Genomic DNA, 20144 nt, shown 5'->3' on the forward strand with positions numbered 1-20144 from the left:
ATCCCTGTCTCTCACCACCTCTCTCTCTCTCTCTCTCTTCCCCATGCCTCTCTGTCTCTCCCCCAACCCTCTCTGTCACACATCTATCCCTGTCTCTCCCCCACCCCTCTCTGTCTCTCCTCCACCCATTATCCCTTCCCCACCCCTCTCTGTCTCTCCCCTACCCCCTTTCCCTCTCTCTCTCTTCCCCACCACCCTCTCTCTCTCTCATCCTCTGTCCCTCCCCACACCTCCCTGTCTCTCCCCCACACCTCCCTATCTCTCTCTCTTCCCTAATCCTCTCTCTGTCTCTCCCCACACCTCCCTATCTCTCCCCCACACCTCTCTGTCTCTCTTTCTCACTCTCTCTCTCTCTTTCTCTCTTTCTTTGTCCCACCCCTCCTTCTCGACTCCCCCACCCCTCCAGTTTTCCTCATCCCTTCGTTCCCTCCTCTCTCTCCCCCCTCCACTCTCCTCCACCCCCACCCCTCTATTAATATTCCCACCATGAAGCGACTTCGCATTCCCCGACACCAGGTACCTTTGCTAGCTAAAAAATAATAAATGGCAGATCTTACCATTTAGTGTGATGTTTCCATCGCTTTCCCTTGCTGAGTTATCCAATCTCGGGCTTGTCGTTTGATACTTTAAGCAGCACACAAGCCTCTAAGTATTCAGTTGTTAACCGGCTCCCGGATGGACAGAGTACAAACATAGAGGACAAACAGCACAGTCTTTATCTTGAACAAATCCATATTCGTCTCTGCAAGAAGGCTGAAATGAGTGAACATCTAACCTTGTTTTCTTAGGAACCGCCATTTTGTCCTAAAAAAAAACCGTGATCAGTGGAACTCATCGCAACATTTCCTGCGAATTGAGATTAGTTGTCCCACTCAACGTAATGTAGTAAATAAACCAATCGAACCGTTTTTCTTTCTATGTCAAAAAGCTTTCATTGGGTAGCTGAGACTGAATTATGCTACCCAATGAAATCTCTTGTTTTTTTTATTTTAAAGATTGACAGAGTAGTCAAGCATCGTTTTTATTGGGTTTTTTCAACTTAGTTTCTTCGCCGTTAATTAGACTTTTATGGCAGGTGCTGTACGTTGCCGAGCCTTGCCGCAAGCCATCTATCTGCAACACCTTCAAGTGGGGTAGAAGATAGATAAAGAATGGTGCACAGGTAAGGAAGGAAGGGTTACACCTGCTATACCTGGCTGATTCAAAACCGAATGGAAAAATTGCAGAGGGAAACTGCATTGTGCAAACAAGAAGGGTAATCTTAAAAGAGATAAGAATGATACTCGGTAAAGAGAAAAGTGCCATTGGTGTGATAAAAACAGGTAACTAAGAGAAAGAAAATGCATGCAGCAAGTGTCTGAGCAAATCAGACATCTTGAGGAAGGATAAATGAGATGACATGAGTTCCCTTAGGAGGAACTTATTTATATGCAGGAGGAGGCCATTCGGCACATCAAGTCTGCACAGAAGTTGCCAACACATGGTTGTTTGTGCAGCGATATCATTTTTAAATTCGAATTGTCAAGCACAGAGGTGCATGACAAGTACCATTTTAAAAGTATGACTCGGCCAGGGTTCGATTCACCAACCTCCCAGATTCACAGCAGACGATCTGATGTAAATAGACAAATATCGTGGTGTTTTAAAAGCAGATAGCATCGAAAATAAAAGGAAAGAGGAAGAAGATTAAGGCAGAGAATCTGAAACGAGTGATAAAGGTAGTAAGAGAAGAAAGCATTAAAAACTAGATGGTATTCATAGAATACTTACACTGCGCAGTCAACTTGTTGAGAGCCAACTCTCCTGTTTTTTTTTTGTTTTTTTTATTTGATCCAATATGGCTGCCAGACAACGTGAGCGATGACATCATAAATTTATATTCTCTAAATAATTGTTGCATAGATCACGCTCAATAAATTTCAAACTGATTAGACTAAGCGTTGTCCATGTCGAATTATGACGTCATAATTATGGCACCAATGACGTCATCATTAACAACACCTATTCCCCATATGCACTTATTTACAATGAGCCACGTTTCCATTTTTTCCATAGAGCGATTTTGGAGATATAGAGGTGCAACGTTTTTCGGTTTTTCCAAGATGGCCTTTACGCCTTTACCGCTCAACTATGACGTCATTATTATCATTAAAATATTCTACAGGAGGATGTGCTCCTATGGTGAAAATTTCGTGTCAATCGGTCCAAGAATTGCAGAGAAAAAATTCATACTGATCGAATCAAGCGTTGTACTTGCCGAATTATGACATCGTTATTACGGCACTGATGACATCATCATTAACATATCTTATTCCCCAGGGGGAGTACTTGACATTGAGCCATATTTTAATTTTTTCCATGGAGTGGTTTCGGAGATATAGAGGTGCAACTTTTTTAGATTTTTCCAAGATGGTGCCTGTACCACGTGACCAATGATGTCATAATTATCATAAGAACAATTCCACAGGAGCCGCTCATATTCTCAAAATTTCGTGTTCATCGGACTAACAGTTGTAGAGGAATTTTTTTTTTTCATACTGATCAGATCAAGCATTGTACTTGTCGAATTATGACGTCATAATGGAGGCACCTATAACATCATCATCAACATATCTTATTTCCCATTGTGAGTATTTGACAATGAGACACGTTTAATTTTTTCCCATTAAGCGGTTTTGGAGATATAGAGGTGTAACGTTTTTCCAAGATGGCGTCCGTACCACGTAACCTATGACGTCATAATTATCAGCAAAAAAATCTGCAGGCAGAGGCACTCCTACGTAAAATTTCATGTCAATCGGACCAACGGTTGCCGAGAAAATGAATTTTTTAAATGCAGACACGGCACACGGCACACGTACGGCACACGGCACACATATGGCATACGTACGCACCCGAATGCTTAACTCCGTTTTTCGCTTCGCGAGCGCAGGGTAACAAGTTCATTGAACACGTTATCCCACGCTGTCTTGAGAAACAAGGATATGGGCGGGGTATATGAGCACCAAATTTGATTGATTGTGATGAACTAAAATACCGTATATTTTGCCCATGTACTGCTAGACGGAAGTGTTCTGAAAGTGCTAAAAAGGTGATTTGTGTTCTCGTATTCAAGTATTTAATTAAATAGGAATAAAATTAAGATTTTATGCAGAAAAAAACAATCCGGAAGTTTACCGCCGTTGATGCAGCGTCTTTTACAGCACCTTATTTAAGTGGAGAACACGTAAGAGGAATAAGGAGAGCGCACAGATGTCCAAAACACAAGATGAAGAACGACTGGTACAGCAGTTGCAAAAGAAGAGTTACAACGTCAGTGTACGTCCGGTAGCTCGGAGTGGACGTCAACGCGAAAGAGCAGATGTTCAGTTGGCAAACAAAGCGTCATCTGAAAGAGGAAGTGGAGGCATTGCCAATCGCAGCATCACACAGGGCATTGCCAACACCAAGTACCAGAGAGTAAGAGTGTCGCCGAGTGTCGCCACAGTGTCGCCGAGTCAAAGGCAGAAAGTGAAACGATGCCGAACAAATGGTGGCCATGTCTTATCAGGATGCAGAAACACATAACGATGTAGGAAGTACACACTGGGTTTGTGGTAAAAGGCCTACGTACAGAAAACCAATGAGCGGTGTAAACATCGGCCTAAGGTGGTAGAAGAGAACACAGGACGGAACATACCAGGGGACTTTAGTATAATAGAGCAATACAAGAATGTAGAGCAAACACATTTTTTAGTGGACAAGATCAATAGGAAGACAAAGATTAATAAACATAAACTGACCCAGAAACTACAACTTTGGAGAGAAAGAAGACAAACAGATATGAAGTACCAAGATCTGAGCATAGGTGTTCAAATATGGGTGGAAGGTAATAGTGGAAGTAATACCAGTTGTGATTGGAATTTTCAGATCCGTGATAAAGAAGAATGAAGAGTATTTTAAGAAGATGAACTAGAGCATCAAACTAAGGTCTTTAGAAAGAGGTTCTGTTTGAAAGAGTCAGGATTTCTTGGGATTTGTTACAATCAATAAGACTTGGAAGAGAGATCGAGCTGAATGCTGCAACACAACTCTACTTAGTGGATGTGAAATAATCTATCTATAATTCCAGCAATCTCTGTGTGTATGTCTGTGTGTCTGTGTGTCTGTGTGTCTGTGTGTCTGTGTGTTTGTCTGTGACCGCTGTTTCTCGACAACCACGGGTCCGATATACTTGAAACTTGCCAGGTATATTGCTGGGGACCCGAGGATGTGCCTTTTCAAGGTTTGTAATTAATCGGACAAGTACCTACCGAGCTATGTCCAAAAAACGCTTCAACCAATCAGAGAGCAGCGAGCTATCACGTGTGCCGAACCGTTAATGCAATGCAAGCGTTAATGCGTTAATGCAAGGCTTTTCTTTTTTTCCCTCTTCTCTTTCTACTTTTCCTTGCGATTAAATTGCAAACAGCCAAAATACGTTGGCGCTAATTGAATAATTGGCCATTAACACTAAAATAATCGTAACTGCGATATGCCAACTTCCGGACAGTGCAGCCTTCCATGTTGTTGTTGTTTGCAGCAGCTGTTTGCAGCAAGGCAAGGCTTTTCTTTTTTTCCCTCTTCTCTTTCTACTTTTCCTTGCGATTAAATTGCAAAAAGCCAAAATACGTTGGCGATAATTGAATAAATGGGCATTAATAGATAGATAGATAGATATGCGATATGCGAACTTCCGGACAGTGTGCGCGTTACGAGCTGACCGCCATTACGGTACGTAATTCGATTTCTTATGCGCATTATTTCTCCCAATTCAGTCAGAGCGAAGGGCGGAAGCGAAGAGCGTTGTTATTTTTTGTTTACGGGCGTACGGGCGGGGTAGAGCGTACGGGTAGCGTTTTGTTTTTTTTTTGGCAAGGAACGGGCACCCACGTACGGGCAATGCCCTAGTAATAGATAATAAGAATTAGAAGCAAACAAATACACCTGTAACAATATATAACGCAACTTAAAATATCAGCAATATCATGGATTCAATCAAAATGATGTTGATCGAGGTGTGCTAACCGCTGCGAGAAGGAAGAAGCTTATATTTCGGGCGCTCACGCTCCGTCGGAGCAAGAAAGGGTGAACGGCCAAGACGTGAGCTTCTTGCTTCCCACGAATACTTAGGATACCTCAATCTGCATCATGTACTTCCCACGAATGCTTAGGATACCTCAATCTGCATCCTGTGCTTCCCACGAATGCTTCGGATACTTCAATCTGCATCCTGTACTTTCCACGAATGCTTAGGATACATCAATCTGCATCCTGTGCTTCCCACGAATGCTTAGGATACCTCAATCTGCATCCTGTGCTTCCCACGAATGCTTAGGATACCTTAATCTGCATCCTGTGCTTCCCACGAATGCTTAGGATACCTCAATCTGCATCCTGTGCTTCCCACGAATGCTTAGGATACCTCACTCTGCATCCTGTGCTTCCCACGAATGCTTAGGACACCTCAATCTGCATCCTGTGCTTCCCACGAATGCTGAGGATACCTCAATCTGCATCCTGTGCTTCCCACGAATGCTTAGGATACCTCACTCTGCATCCTGTGCTTCCCACGAATGCTTAGGATACATCAATCTGCATCCTGTGCTTCCCACGAATGCTTAGGATACCTCAATCTGCATCCTGTGCTTCCCACGAATGCTTAGGATACCTTAATCTGCATCCTGTGCTTCCCACGAATGCTTAGGATACCTCAATCTGCATCCTGTGCTTCCCACGAATGCTTAGGATACCTCACTCTGCATCCTGTGCTTCCCACGAATACTTAGGACACCTCAATCTGCATCCTGTGCTTCCCACGAATGCTGAGGATACCTCAATCTGCATCCTGTGCTTCCCACGAATGCTGAGGATACCTCAATCTGCATCCTGTGCTTCCCACGAATGCTTAGGATACCTCACTCTGCATCCTGTGCTTCCCACGAATGCTTAGGATACATCAATCTGCATCCTGTGCTTCCCACGAATGCTTAGGATACCTCAATCTGCATCCTGTGCTTCCCACGAATGCTTAGGATACCTTAATCTGCATCCTGTGCTTCCCACGAATGCTTAGGATACCTCAATCTGCATCCTGTGCTTCCCACGAATGCTTAGGATACCTGACTCTGCATCCTGTTGATTTCATCCAATGTTGTACTTCCCCGGAGATGCAGATCGACATGTAGCCTTTATGAGCAAGACGAGGTACCTCCATCACCAAAGGTGGACGGACGTTATGTTTTCACCCCTGTTTGTCGGTTTGTGAGCAGGATATCTGAAAACGTTGTGGACGGATTCGGACGAGATTTGGTGGACAGTTTGGGTGTGCGACAAAAAATAAATAATTCCATTTTGTTAAAGATCTGAAGCTGGGTGTGAGAATTATTTAATTTTTGAAGTGATTCTTCACCAGTGAGAGATTGGGCCAAAAACGATACAAAGCACAATGTTTCAAAACGTTGTGGATGGATAATGACAAAACCAGGTGGATGAGTTGCTCAGATGACAATAAAAAGCCAATTAGTAGATTCCGGTTCAGGTCTAGATCCAGATCAGGCCTATCTTTGAGATACGAAACATAAATTGTTCAGCCCGAGGTATGCACTCATACCAGGTATGCAGTGTTCATCCCAAGCTATGAGGTATGCGCTCATACCAAGTATGCAGTGTTCATCCCAAGCTATGAGGTATGCACTCATACCAAGTATGCAGTGTTCATCCCAAGCTATGAGGTATGCGCTCATACCAGGTATGCAGTGTTCATCCCAAGCTATGAGGTATGCGCTCATACCAAGTATGCAGTGTTCATCCCAAGCTATGAGGTATGCACTCATACCAGGTATGCAGTGTTCATCCCAAGCTATGAGGTATGCACTCATACCAGGTATGCAGTGTTCATCCCAAGCTATGAGGTATGCACTCATACCAGGTAGGCAGTGTTCATCCCAAGCTATGAGGTATGCACTCATACCAGGTATGCAGTGTTCATCCCAAGCTATGAGGTATGCACTCATACCAGGTATGCAGTGTTCATCCCAAGCTATGAGGTATGCACTCATACCAGGTAGGCAGTGTTCATCCCAAGCTATGAGGTATGCACTCATACCAGGTATGCAGTGTTCATCCCAAGCTATGAGGTATGCACTCATACCAGGTATGCAGTGTTCATCCCAAGCTATGAGGTATGCGCTCATACCAAGTATGCAGTGTTCATCCCAAGCTATGAGGTATGCACTCATACCAGGTATGCAGTGTTCATCCCAAGCTATGAGGTATGCGCTCATACCAAGTATGCAGTGTTCATCCCAAGCTATGAGGTATGCACTCATACCAGGTATGCAGTGTTCATCCCAAGCTATGAGGTATGCACTCATACCAGGTATGCAGTGTTCATCCCAAGCTATGAGGTATGCACTCATACCAGGTAGGCAGTGTTCATCCCAAGCTATGAGGTATGCGCTCTACACAGGGCCGGTCTAGTTCTTCAACACAAAATGGAAGTGGCCTTTCCTGACGTCATCAACATGTGTTGTGGCTCAAGTTGCTGAAATCTTTGTTTTGGGATGTGTGTGCAATCTGACCTTTGCAACCTTACCAATGACCACAGTTTGACACCCATATTGTTTGCGATAAATTGTTTAATTTTCACAAGAGCACCATCTTATTATAATAGAGCAAACGTATATGGTTATGTTTGTGTGTTTATTTGTGACCAAAACGTCTTCTTCTTCTTCAACTAAAAAGAACACCCAAAAAACACAGTTCGTGAACTCTTAATTTCGTATTGTTGGAATATACCTTTTAACACTTTAGACTGTTGAGACCCCTCAGACATTTGACGACCCTTTAAGTCCCTTAAGACCACCAATACCCCTAAAGACCCAAAATACCCTTAAAGACCCAAAATACCCTTAAAGATCCAAAATACCCTTAAAGACCCAGAGAACCCTAAAGACCCAAACGACCCCAAAGACCTAAAAGACCCCGAAGACCCAAAACACCCTGAATACCCAAAAGACAAAAAATACCCAAAAGACCCTGGAGACCCAAAATACCACGAAGACCCAAAACATCCCAAAGATCCAAAATACCTTGAAAGACCCCAAATAACCAAAATACCCCAAAGACCCTGAAAGACCCAGAGTAACCAAAAGACCCTTAAATACCCAGATGAACCAAAAGACCCCAAAGATCCAAAATACCCCGAAGGCCCAAAAGACCCTGAAGACCCAAAATACAGCAAAGACTGAAAAGACCCTGAAGACCCCAAAATACCACGAAGACTGAAAAGACGCAGAAGACCCATGTAATCATGTTTCAATAGCATGCAATTAATAGACATACTCAGTGTAATTAATAGATGTATGCAGGTTACCATAGCATGTAATTAATAGACGTACTGTACTCATATTCCAATAGTATGTATTTAATAGACGTACACAGTCAGGTTTCAATGGTATGTAATTTGTATCTATAATAATAGATGTACTCACGTTTCAATATCATTTAATTAAGAGACATACTCTGGTTTTAATTGGACGTAATTAATCAATGTAGTCAGGTTTCAATAGAATGTAATTAATAGACATACTCAGTGTAATTAATAGATGTATGCAGGTTTCCATAGCATGTAATTAATAGACGTACTGTAGTCATATTCCAATAGTATGTATTTAATAGACGTACACAGTCAGGTTTCAATGGTATGTAATTTGTATCTATAATAGATGTACTCATCACGTTTCAACATCATTTAATTAATAGACATACTCTGGTTTTAATTGGACGTAATTAATCAATGTAGTCAGGTTTCAATAGAATGTAATTAATAGACATACTCAGTGTAATTAATAGATGTATGCAGGTTTCCATAGCATGTAATTAATAGACGTACTGTAGTCATATTCCAATAGTATGTATTCAATAGACGTACACAGTCAGGTTTCAATGGTATGTAATTTGTATCTATAATAGATGTACTCACGTTTCAACATCATATAATTAATAGACATACTCTGGTTTTAATTGGACGTAATTAATCAATGTAGTCAGGTTTCAATAGTATGTAATTAATAGACGTATTCAAGCTTCAATGATATATTTTTTTCATTATGTGGTAATGTATGCATATTTGTGACCAAAATGCCTTCTTCTTCTTCAAAACTTTTAACAATTCCATCGTGTTATTTATATATTTAAAGCTAGGCTAAGAAAACATTCGTGACTTATATACCTTGTTCATCAGCACTACTTTTTTTTTTGTTACTTTGACTTGATTAATCGAGCTGTAGATCGGGATATGGGCAAAAGAAAAGCTACGTCATATAACCCAGCCTGTTGTTTTTTTTTTGTTTTTTTTTGTATACAAGATCGAGGCTCGTGAAAGAGCTAACATTAATCACACAAAAAGTCAAACCGACACACAAAACACAAAAAATAAGGGGAGCGGCAGACAAGATGGGGAGAGAGGGGGAAGGACACAAACACAACATTTGAGAGCAGGGACAACGGGAGAAATGTGGGAGGGGAGGGCTTGGGGAGAGGTGGGAGAGGTATAAAACATATAGATACATATATGTTATCGAGGTCATTGATACGGAATGACTGGCTTTGGAAGTTATAGTAAGCTGCTCGATAATGGAACACACCTTGTATTCAATTACGAAGTCGGCCTGCTGGTTGCATCATTACAGAGACGGGGCTAAAGCCCTTGTACATGATGGCAGCAATTTGGAACTCAGCGAGCGTATGGGTTCATAATTACCTAGATTCTTTTGAGAAGACAATGTGGCATCTTTAAAATGCTGGCAAATGGAACAACCGGCTTAACATCCGCTGTAAAGGAAGATGGATGCGACGTTGCACCTGCGAATCTGAGGGTTTACGGTCTGGCCAGGACTGAAGCCCAGACTAGACAGCAATGTACCTGATATGAAATATGACCTGTTTACTTTTAATTTAAAAAGCAAATCATCTCATACATCTTGTACCTTCAAAAAGAACATCGGTGTTCTCAGTCTTGCCAAGCTACTGCATATGAGATTTCATAATTAGGGCTTGAAATGAATTTCCAACACAAACAAGTTTCATCATGTGGAGAATGTCGTGTAGGAAACCGCCGTGACAAAGTTACATTAGCAAATGCTGGAAAATCGTCACGTTCTAGCCACAAACCACTGATAGAGGAAGTGAGCTTGGCTGGTCTTTTTAAATAGACCGAATGTGGACCAGTCGTTAGCGAGGAGGTAGATCACGCAGGGTGCAAAATGTTGAATGGCGATAACTTTCACAGACATGGCCTCGTGCTTATGCTCGGCCTTGTGCTGGGGCTGCTGACCCTCTGGGTACGACCTGGAGACTCATGCTCCTGCAGCCTTGACCACCCTCAACAACATTTCTGCGATTCTGACATAGGTGAGACTGTTTACCTGAGGTTTAGCCACTTATGGACCCCATGGATAGCTTCTCTAATCCTACAGCATGATGTGAACGTGATTTGTATGATGAAGGTGAATGTCGGAATTGGGCACAACGTGGATGGTGTACGATGGAAGATGGAGCGGAATGTCCCCTTGTGTACCTACAATCCTACTCAGTTGCTTTGCTTGGAATTCTGGACATTTTCCGTTCGAAATGGCCCATTACACCATCATACAGACAGCCCTAGAGAGTGATTGGTCAGGATAGTGAACATCATAACTACAAAGTTTATAACTGGGATCACAAGGAGGGCACTTTGCTCCATCTTTCCCGACAGGCGTATCCTGTCCCGCTTTACAATACTGGAATGACGAGCTCTAGAGAAAGACTCACGCCAATTGTAAAGTTTGATGGTTCTTTTGAGAGTGACTTAAGTGGGTCGGGGTGACACCTCTATTCTTGGTGGAACATTCTATTGAAGGTGGTTGTAAAGATAAGGACTGGTAAGATGTCAGTCGGAGGAGACAAGGCATGCCCTCCCTATAGTCAGGTTCACTATGTCAATAAATTATATTTCGTTCAAAATCAAGGTAGATTAGCAAACCTATACATTTTTGGAAAGGTTATAGCATAAGGAAACTAAAAATCAATGTTTACATTTGGAGAGATACCTGTATGGCGGCCATTTTGGATTTTCAAAATGGCCACTGTAAAATACATATTTTGTTCTATTTCTGCCTCTAATTACCCTAAAAACTTTTTAAAATATACTAAACCTATATTTTCAGGGACAAGGAATCCAATGAAAGTATCAAATTAGTGCTATGGGGAATGGTAAGACACGAATCAAAGGTTTTGAATTGCAAAATACTGTCTTTATATTCGCGATAAGTTGCATAATCAAATCCATGTTATCATTTTGTACAGGCAGTTAATAACATCAAAATGTGTCACAATAATTCATATCACCAAACATACACAGGCAGTCAGCAAAATCATATATACACATGCGGTCAGTATAACTTCACATCTACACAGGCAGTCAATGACAAAATATACACAGGCAGGCAATGGCATCAAACATACACGATTACAGAATATGCCATTTAGAGTTCGTCATCACCGTCCTGTGTGTCCTATCCGACAATATAGTCCGCATCGTTTTCACAGTCCGTTCCACACAAGCAAAGGTCGGTCAAATTGATTGGCAAATCGAATTGGTCGAATGGTCGATCGAATCGAATTCGATGAATCGAATCGAATCGAATCGATCGAATTGGTCGAACGAATCGATTGGTCGAATGGAATTGGTCGAATTGGTCGAATCGAATTGGTCGGAATTGGCAAATGTAAACATTGATTTTCAGATTTTCCATGTAATAACGTTTCCAAAAATGTACAGGTTTGCTAATCTACCATGATTTTGAACGAAAAAACATAGTGAACCTGACTACGAGATGGATGTCAAACAGGGCACCGTCTTGTGCCATGAGCTGGTGGACGTTAAAGGTTCCCACCATCGGTGTATTTTGCAAAGAGAAAACAGGTCGTCTCCAGCACAATGATCAAATTCCAAATTCCTGTCCTGACTTGGCAGGTATACCTAAAGCCGCTCAACGCGAGGTGAGGGAGGCTATCGTATTGTGGTTGACTGAAATAATACTGTTATGTTTGTGAAGATCCAAAAGGATCCAAAAAGCCTCGCTTTGACACAGCATCGATTGCATAATCAAAAAATTCAATATTTTTTATACCAAAATCGAATTGGCTAGTTCTTGTCACCTACCCAACTCACCCACCAAGTTTCTTCCAAATCCAGCCACAATTTTTTGAAATATCCTGCTATGTATAGTTTTTGGCCGTATCACTCAATTGTGAAGATTCACTTGAATAAATTCCAGTATTCGGATCCGGATCTTTGCCAAAATCGAATCGATTTGTCCTCGTCACACACCAAAACTGTCCACCTAGCTTTGTCATTATCTGCCCTCAAATTTTTGATTTATCTTGCTCACAGACAAATTAACAGGGGTGAATACGTAACCTCCTTCTATCTTCGGTGACGGAGGTAACAATGGAGGGGGGTATTTTAACCTATGCCTACTACGATGACATCTTATGAATGCGTACTGTTCTGCAGTGGTGAGAGGTTTGGTGTGCGAAAAGAAGCTCATTTATTTCAATGACACAAAATACCCATGGATGCGATACAATGTTACCATTCTGAAGGTGATGTACTGTTTGCACTGATATTCTGCAATATATAACACTGAATATTTTACAAACACTGATCTACACATAGCACATAACTTGGGATGTTATCCTGAAATAAAACTGCATATTTTACAAACTGTTCTAAACATAGCACATAACTTGGGATGTTATCCTGAAATAACACTGAATATTTTACAAACTGTTCTAAACATAGCACATAACTTGGGATGTTATCCTGAAATAAAACTGCATATTTTACAAACTGTTCTAAACATAGCACATAACTTGGGATGTTATCCTGAAATAACACTGAATATTTTACAAACTGTTCTAAACATAGCACATAACTTGGGACGATAACCTGAAATAACAATGAATAATTTACAAACACTGATCGACACATAGCACATAACTTGGGATGTTATCCTGAAATAACACTGAATATTTTACAAACACTGATCTAAGCATTGCACATAACTTGGGATGTTATCCTGAAATAACACTGCATATTTTACAAACTGTTCTAAACATAGCACATAACTTGGGATGTTATCCTGAAATAAAACTGCATATTTTACAAACTGTTCTAAACATAGCACATAACTTGGGACGATAACCTAAAATAACAATGAATAATTTACAAACACTGATCTCGACATAGCACATAACTTGGGATGTTATCCTGAAATAACACTGCATATTTTACAAACACTGATCTAAACATTGCACATAACTTGGGATGTTATTCTGAAATAACACTGAATATTTTACAAACTGTTCTAAACATAGCACATAACTTGGGACGATAACCTGAAATAACAATGAATAATTTACAAACACTGATCGACACATAGCACATAACTTGGGATGTTATCGTGAAATAACACTGAATATTTTACAAACACTGATCTAAGCATTACACATAACTTGGGATGTTATCCTGAAATAACACTGAATATTTTACAAACACTGATCTACACATAGCACATAACTTGGGATGTTATCCTGAAATAACACTGAATATTTTACAAACTGTTCTAAACATAGCACATAACTTGGGACAATAACCTGAAATAACAATGAATAATTTACAAACACTGATCTAGACATAGCACATAACTTGGGATGTTATCCTGAAATAACACTGCATATTTTACAAACTGTTCTAAACATAGCACATAACTTGGGACGATAACCTGAAATAACAATGAATAATTTACAAACACTGATCTAGACATAGCACATAACTTGGGATGTTATCCTGAAATAACACTGAATATTTTACAAACACTGATCTAAACATTGCACATAACTTGGGATGTTATCCTGAAATAACACTGAATATTTTACAAACACTGATCTAAACATTGCACATAACTTGTGATGTTATCCTGAAGTAACACTGAATATTTTACAAACACTGATCTACACATAGCACATAACTTGGGATGTTATCCTGAAATAACACTGAATATTTTACAAACTGTTCTAAACATAGCACATAACTTGGGATGATAACCTGAAATAACACTGAATATTTTACAAACACTGATCTAAACATAGCACATAACTTGGGATGATAACCTGAAATAACAATGAATAATTTACAAACACTGATCTACACATAGCACATTACTTGGGATGTTATCCTGAAATAACACTGAATATTTTACAAACACTGATCTAAACATTGCACATAACTTGGGATGTTATCTTGAAATAACACTGAATATTTTACAAACACTGTTGTAAACATAGCACATAACTTGGGATGTTATCCTGAAATAACACTGAATATTTTATAAAGACTGTTCTACACATTGTGCATAACTTGGGATGTTATCCAGAAATAACACTGAATATTTTACAAACACTGATCTAAACATTGCACATAACTTGGGATGTTATCCTGAAATAACACTGAATATTTTACAAACACTGATCTAAACATAGCACATAACTTGGGATGTTATCCTGAAATAACACTGCATATTGTACAAACACTGATTTAAACATAGCACATAACTTGGGATGATATCCTGAAAGTTAAACAAGTCTTTTAGGACAATTTTTACAAACACGTGACACGTGACATTGTTTCAATATGTTGATGCCTGAGGAAAATACTCTCGGGTAAAAACAAAACAAAAGGTAAGAGGTCATTCTCGTGGTTGTTGGTTCTATTTCCAGGTTTTTAAAGGAGACATTGTAACCAGGACAACAAGGTATTTTTATTCTCCGTTTGAGGAAATGGTTTGTGGGATTGCCTTGAATCTCAAAACGCAGTACATCATCACAGGTAAGTAACACCATGACAACTATGAATGAAAAGTTAGAGGAATAACGATTGAACACATTGACCCAATGTCCATAATTGTCTCTCAAAGTTACAAATCATTTAAAAAAATTAATATTGGCAGCAGAAAGAGTAGATAGGTTTAAATTGGAATTAGACAGGTATACCGATAAGCATTGCAGATGGCGGAGTAAAGGGATATTGGCGGGACCTGTGGGTAGCTTGAGTATGGATGTGTTTTTGTAGCACAAGCATGATGGGCCGAATGGCCTCCTCCTGTGACAAAGTTCCTGGATATGCAATTTACCTTGCACCTCACATATATACCTTTGATATTTTTGCAACATGCAAGGAAAACTGCAATTCTGGAATTTCATTTATGCAAACATTTTCCCTGAAAATGTTGTTTATGGCTTGGCAGGACGGCCTAGAGGGACTCACTCTCTCCTCAAAGCTGTCTAGCCTGGGTTCGAATCCCGACACAGCTATAAACTGTCAACCTGGTGTTTAACAGGTAGGGTGTGCCGTCCCTCGGATGGACGTTAAACTTGGTGTCCTGTTTGCCGTATTTCGGTGGTGCACGTGAATACCCCACAGTGCCCCTGACGAAGAGTAGGGTAGGCAAGCTATCGCCCATATCATGAACAAATTCCTTACCCTAACTACTGCTGGGAGAGGGATGGAAAACCAACCAGCATGACCGAGGCCTGGAAACGGCATCATTGGTGTATGGTGCATCGGATCAAATATCATTTATGACTTGAATTTATTCTTTTTAAAAATATTTAATTTTTTTAATTTAATATTTTTAATATATATTTTAAAATATTTTACATTTAAAAAATAATATATTTTAAAATATTTTTAATATATATTTTAAAATATTTTACATTTTTAAATTATATTTTTTAATATTTATATATTTTTAATATATATATATATATTTACATATTTTAATATTTTACATTTTTTAAATAATTTTTTTTTAAATATTTTAATATTTTAAATATATATATTTTTAAATATTTTTAATATATATTTTTAAATTTTACATTTTTTTATATTAATATATTTTTAAATATTTTTATATTTTAATACATATTTTTAAATACTTTTATATTTTACATTTTTTAAATATTAATATATTTTTAAATATTTTAATATTTTTAATATATATTTTTTAATATTTTTAAATTTTACATTTTTTTACTATTAATATATTTTTAAATATTTTAATATTTTTAATATATATTTTTAAATATTTTACATTTTTTAAATATTAATATAGATTAAATATTTTTATATTTTTAATATTTTTAATATATATTTAAATATTTTTATATTTTACATTTTTTAATATTAATATATTTGAAAATATTTTTATATTTTTAATATATATTTTTAAATATTTTAATATTTTACATTTTTTTAATATTAATACAGATTAAATATTTTTATATTTTTAATATTTTTAATATATATATTTAAATATTTTAATATTCTACATTTTTTAATATTAATATATTTTTAAATATTTTTATATTTTTTATATTTTTAATATATATTTTTAATATATATTTTTTAATTTTACATTTTTAAAATATTAATATATTTTAAAATATTTTAATATTTTTAATATATACTTTTAAATATTTTTATATTTTACATTTTTAAAATATTAATATATTTTAAAATATTTTTATGTGTTTTCTATTTTAAAATAATATTATTTTTAAATATTTTTAATATTTCGATAATTTTGGTACAGAATTATATCCATTTTCAATCCTATATGTGATAGGAATGCAGGACAAAGACAAACTGAAGATCAACCTCTGTGACTTTGTCAAACCCTGGAAGGACATCACAAATATACAGAAGTACGCGTTCCGGAAAATCTACAGACGAACATGTGCCTGCAAGGTCAGGATAAGTTTGGAGCCATTTTACCCACGGATTCTTGTCTTGGTCCTTTTGGTGTAGATTGTCGAACGCACGTCGTATTAGCATGTCTCATAAATGATTTATTTACAAACTTGAGTTTCTCTCTATGCAAAGTAGGAGTGTAAATGTACTCATTTGTGAATGCACGATTTATCCATATGTCGACATTTTGACATTTAAGCAAATTCAGATCCAAAATTAATTACCAATCAACGAGTTTCTGCAGAACTTACTGGACAACGGACTAATGTCGGAGTAGAAACAGTCAAATCGTCTCGCCGACCATTAATGACTATGGCGGGTGGTGTGTGTGTGTGTGTGTGTGTGTGTGTGTGTGTGTGTGTGTGTGTGTGTGTGTGTGTGTGTGTGTGTGTGTGTGTGTGTGTGTGTGTGTGTGTGTGTGCTAAACTAATTACAAGTATACCAAAAAGTTGGGAATAAGTGACCTTTCAGATTTTGCTCTCCCTCTTCTCTTCCTCCTAAAAGGATATCCCAAAATGCCTTCACCTGATTTGTACTCACATTGATTGATCAGGTAACGCTACTCACCATGCGAAGCTAAGAGAGGTTGCCGTTTCAGGCGTTAACTCATCATCAACGCAAAAGAGCAGAGCTAAAGAGCAGATGAAGGGTTAACGTACAAAACGTCAGATTCTTCTTGCTTTCCATGACGGTTAGCATTCCTCAATGAACGTTTCGTGGATGCCATCCATTCATTTCTACTTCCGCCACAAAAGGTTGTTTTCTCCCCTGTTTGTCTGTCTTCGTCTGTTTATACGATTTCCCAATAAGTTATGGACGGATTCAGACGAAACTTGGTGGACAGGTTGGGTGTGTGATAAGGACGAATTGATTCGATTTTGGTGAAGATCCGCATCTGGATAAAAAATAAATAAAAAATGAACAAGCGATTTTTCACCATTGATCGATAGTGCCAAACGATATAGAACACTCAGGTGTATCTCAAAAAGGTGAACACGGATTATGACAAAACTAATCGCATTCGTTCGTTAAGTGACATGAAGAAGCCGATTCGATTCAGGTTCGAATCCAGATCCAGGATATCAGTGGGATACAAAACGTAAACTGTTCAGCCAGGTGGAGGTATGCTCTCTACCAGGTGCCATTCTTGCAGGATATCAGTGGGATACAAAACGTAAACTGTTCAGCCAGGTGGAGGTGTGCTCTCTACCAGGTGCCATTCTTGCAGGATTTCAGTGGGATACAAAACGTAAATGTTCAGCCAGGTGGAGGTGTGCTCTCTACCAGGTGCCATTCTTCCAGGATATCAGTGGGATACAAAACGTAAACTGTTCAGCCAGGTGAAGGTGTGCTCTCTACCAGATACCATTCTTCCAGGATATCAGTGGGATACAAAACGTAAACTGTTCAGCCAGGTGGAGGTGTGCTCTCTACCAGGTGCCGTTCTTCCAGGATATCAGTGGGATACAAAACGTAAACTGTTCAGCCAGGTGGAGGTGTGCTCTCTACCAGGTGCCGTTCTTCCAGGATATCAGTGGGATACAAAACGTAAACTGTTCAGCCAGGTGGAGGTGTGTAAGACTGGTAATCCATTGTGATTTGTATTTCGATTCGTGTCAAACACAATTTCTAAGACTGTGCAAGATATTAATGCTGCAGCTTTTTAACTCGCGTGGAAATAAAAAATTATACACTTGGTGACAAAAGCCAAAAGACCTTCGTTTGATTCGGGCAAAAATCCAATGGTCTTTTATTACAGTTTGGCCTGAGTTGTTAACTTTGGAATCTTTTTTCCCAACATGTCCTTGAGAGTATTTAAGGATTCATGGCAATCGTTCAATATCCTGTAGATTTGTGAAATGCTTCACCTCGTCGCATGCAGAATTGTATCCGATGGCCTTTAAAAATTGGTAATGAAATGTTTTTGGCGAATAAGTCTTGTTGAAAAAACGAACACACTCATGGCCTGGAAAAGGCGGAGTATAAAATGTATTGTCGTGTGTGCTTTGACTTGTCCGTTATACCACAGATCAGTCATTGCTCAAGCTTGCCATGCGAGCCTCACCACACTGGAGAATGTGCCTGGTCCGATTGGGTGAAACATCGCTCCCCAGATGGGCCTGAAGCCAAAGAGAAGTTTTGCCAGAGACAACGAAACGGCATCTGTTCCTGGGTCGATGTGCCAAAGAAAGCTCGATGTCCCGTTAATTGGTCAGCTGAACGGCCACCAACAAAGAGCGTAACCGATTCCGCTCGGGAAAATGCGTCTGTGACCAGCACAGGGGCCAGTGAGACCGTTTTCTGAAGGGTGTTGCACATGCTTTCATCTAGTTTCATTAAAAAAAAGAAAATTAAAGCTTATCAAACAATGCAATGCACAAAATATTATGCTACCAGAGCTTTGTGATATATCTAACTCCAGCTTTATGCATCGGCTGTAATAATTGATGATGCCGCCGCCGAGCTTTGCAAAGGTAAACTACTCACGATTTGTCTCTAAGCAAGAAGGCCGACCATTCGGATCGACCAATTTGAAGCATTTTTACTTGTTACCAGCTGCCATATATATATATATACATATATATATATATATACATATATATATATATATATATACATATATATATATATATATATATATATATATACATATATATATATACATATATATACATATATATATATACATATATATACATATATATATATACATATATATATATATATATATATATATATATATATATATATATATATATATATATATATATATCCCCCCCTTCCCGTGCCTCCTCCACCCAAGCCCTCTCCTTCCCACAGATCTCCCGATATCCCTGCTCTAAATCTTGTCTCCCGCTCCCCATATCATATGTTTTATGTGTTAGTTTGCCTTTTTTATTGATCACCGTTAGCTCTTACACGAACCTCGATGTTGTATACAAACCCCGCCCCCCCCCCCCAAAAAAACCACATATACGTATATATATATATATATATATAATGATTGTACGTCATAATAAATGTGCAAATGATAATTGCTAATACACTGTAAGAAATCAAGAGGATGTGTTTATTGATGCGATATTCAATGTTGCCAGATTTTTATGTATATTCGTGTCTTTTAATCTGAAGGTAAAACTTTTAAAATCCATGCAAAGTTTAAATTTCATTAACAAGTATTTTATTGGGACATTATGGCCATGTCGATAGCCTTTCGCTAATCAAACACTTTATAATCACCAAATTGTTTCAGTTATTCCTTTTCTTT

The 20144-nt window shown here is 38.5% G+C and overlaps 2 protein-coding genes across 4 annotated transcripts in view; one reads left to right on the forward strand and one right to left on the reverse strand.

Annotated features, from left to right (window-relative positions):
* LOC137437108 (metalloproteinase inhibitor 2) overlaps positions 1-19332 on the forward strand; it is a 128514-nt gene extending 109182 nt beyond the window's left edge. Inside the window, exons 1-5 of one of the 2 annotated variants that reach the window (XM_068131499.2) lie at positions 10242-10434; positions 12581-12669; positions 14845-14953; positions 16752-16873; positions 18906-19332. In XM_068131499.2, the coding sequence (XP_067987600.2) occupies positions 10287-10434; positions 12581-12669; positions 14845-14953; positions 16752-16873; positions 18906-19181 (744 nt within the window). In that variant the 5' untranslated portion in view covers positions 10242-10286 and the 3' untranslated portion in view covers positions 19182-19332. Of the gene's footprint in view, positions 1-10241; positions 10435-12580; positions 12670-14844; positions 14954-16751; positions 16874-18905 lie in introns of those variants that run through there. The other variant, XM_068131500.2, reaches the window with a different exon arrangement.
* The window catches only part of LOC137437107 (synapsin-3), a 179179-nt gene that overhangs the window by 46898 nt on the left and 112137 nt on the right, over positions 1-20144 (reverse strand). The gene's annotated exons all lie outside the window — the stretch shown is intronic.

Source organism: Myxine glutinosa, chromosome 11, assembly GCF_964187855.1.
Source record: "Myxine glutinosa chromosome 11, kmMyxGlut1.1, whole genome shotgun sequence".
Lineage (NCBI taxonomy): Eukaryota > Metazoa > Chordata > Myxini > Myxiniformes > Myxinidae > Myxine > Myxine glutinosa.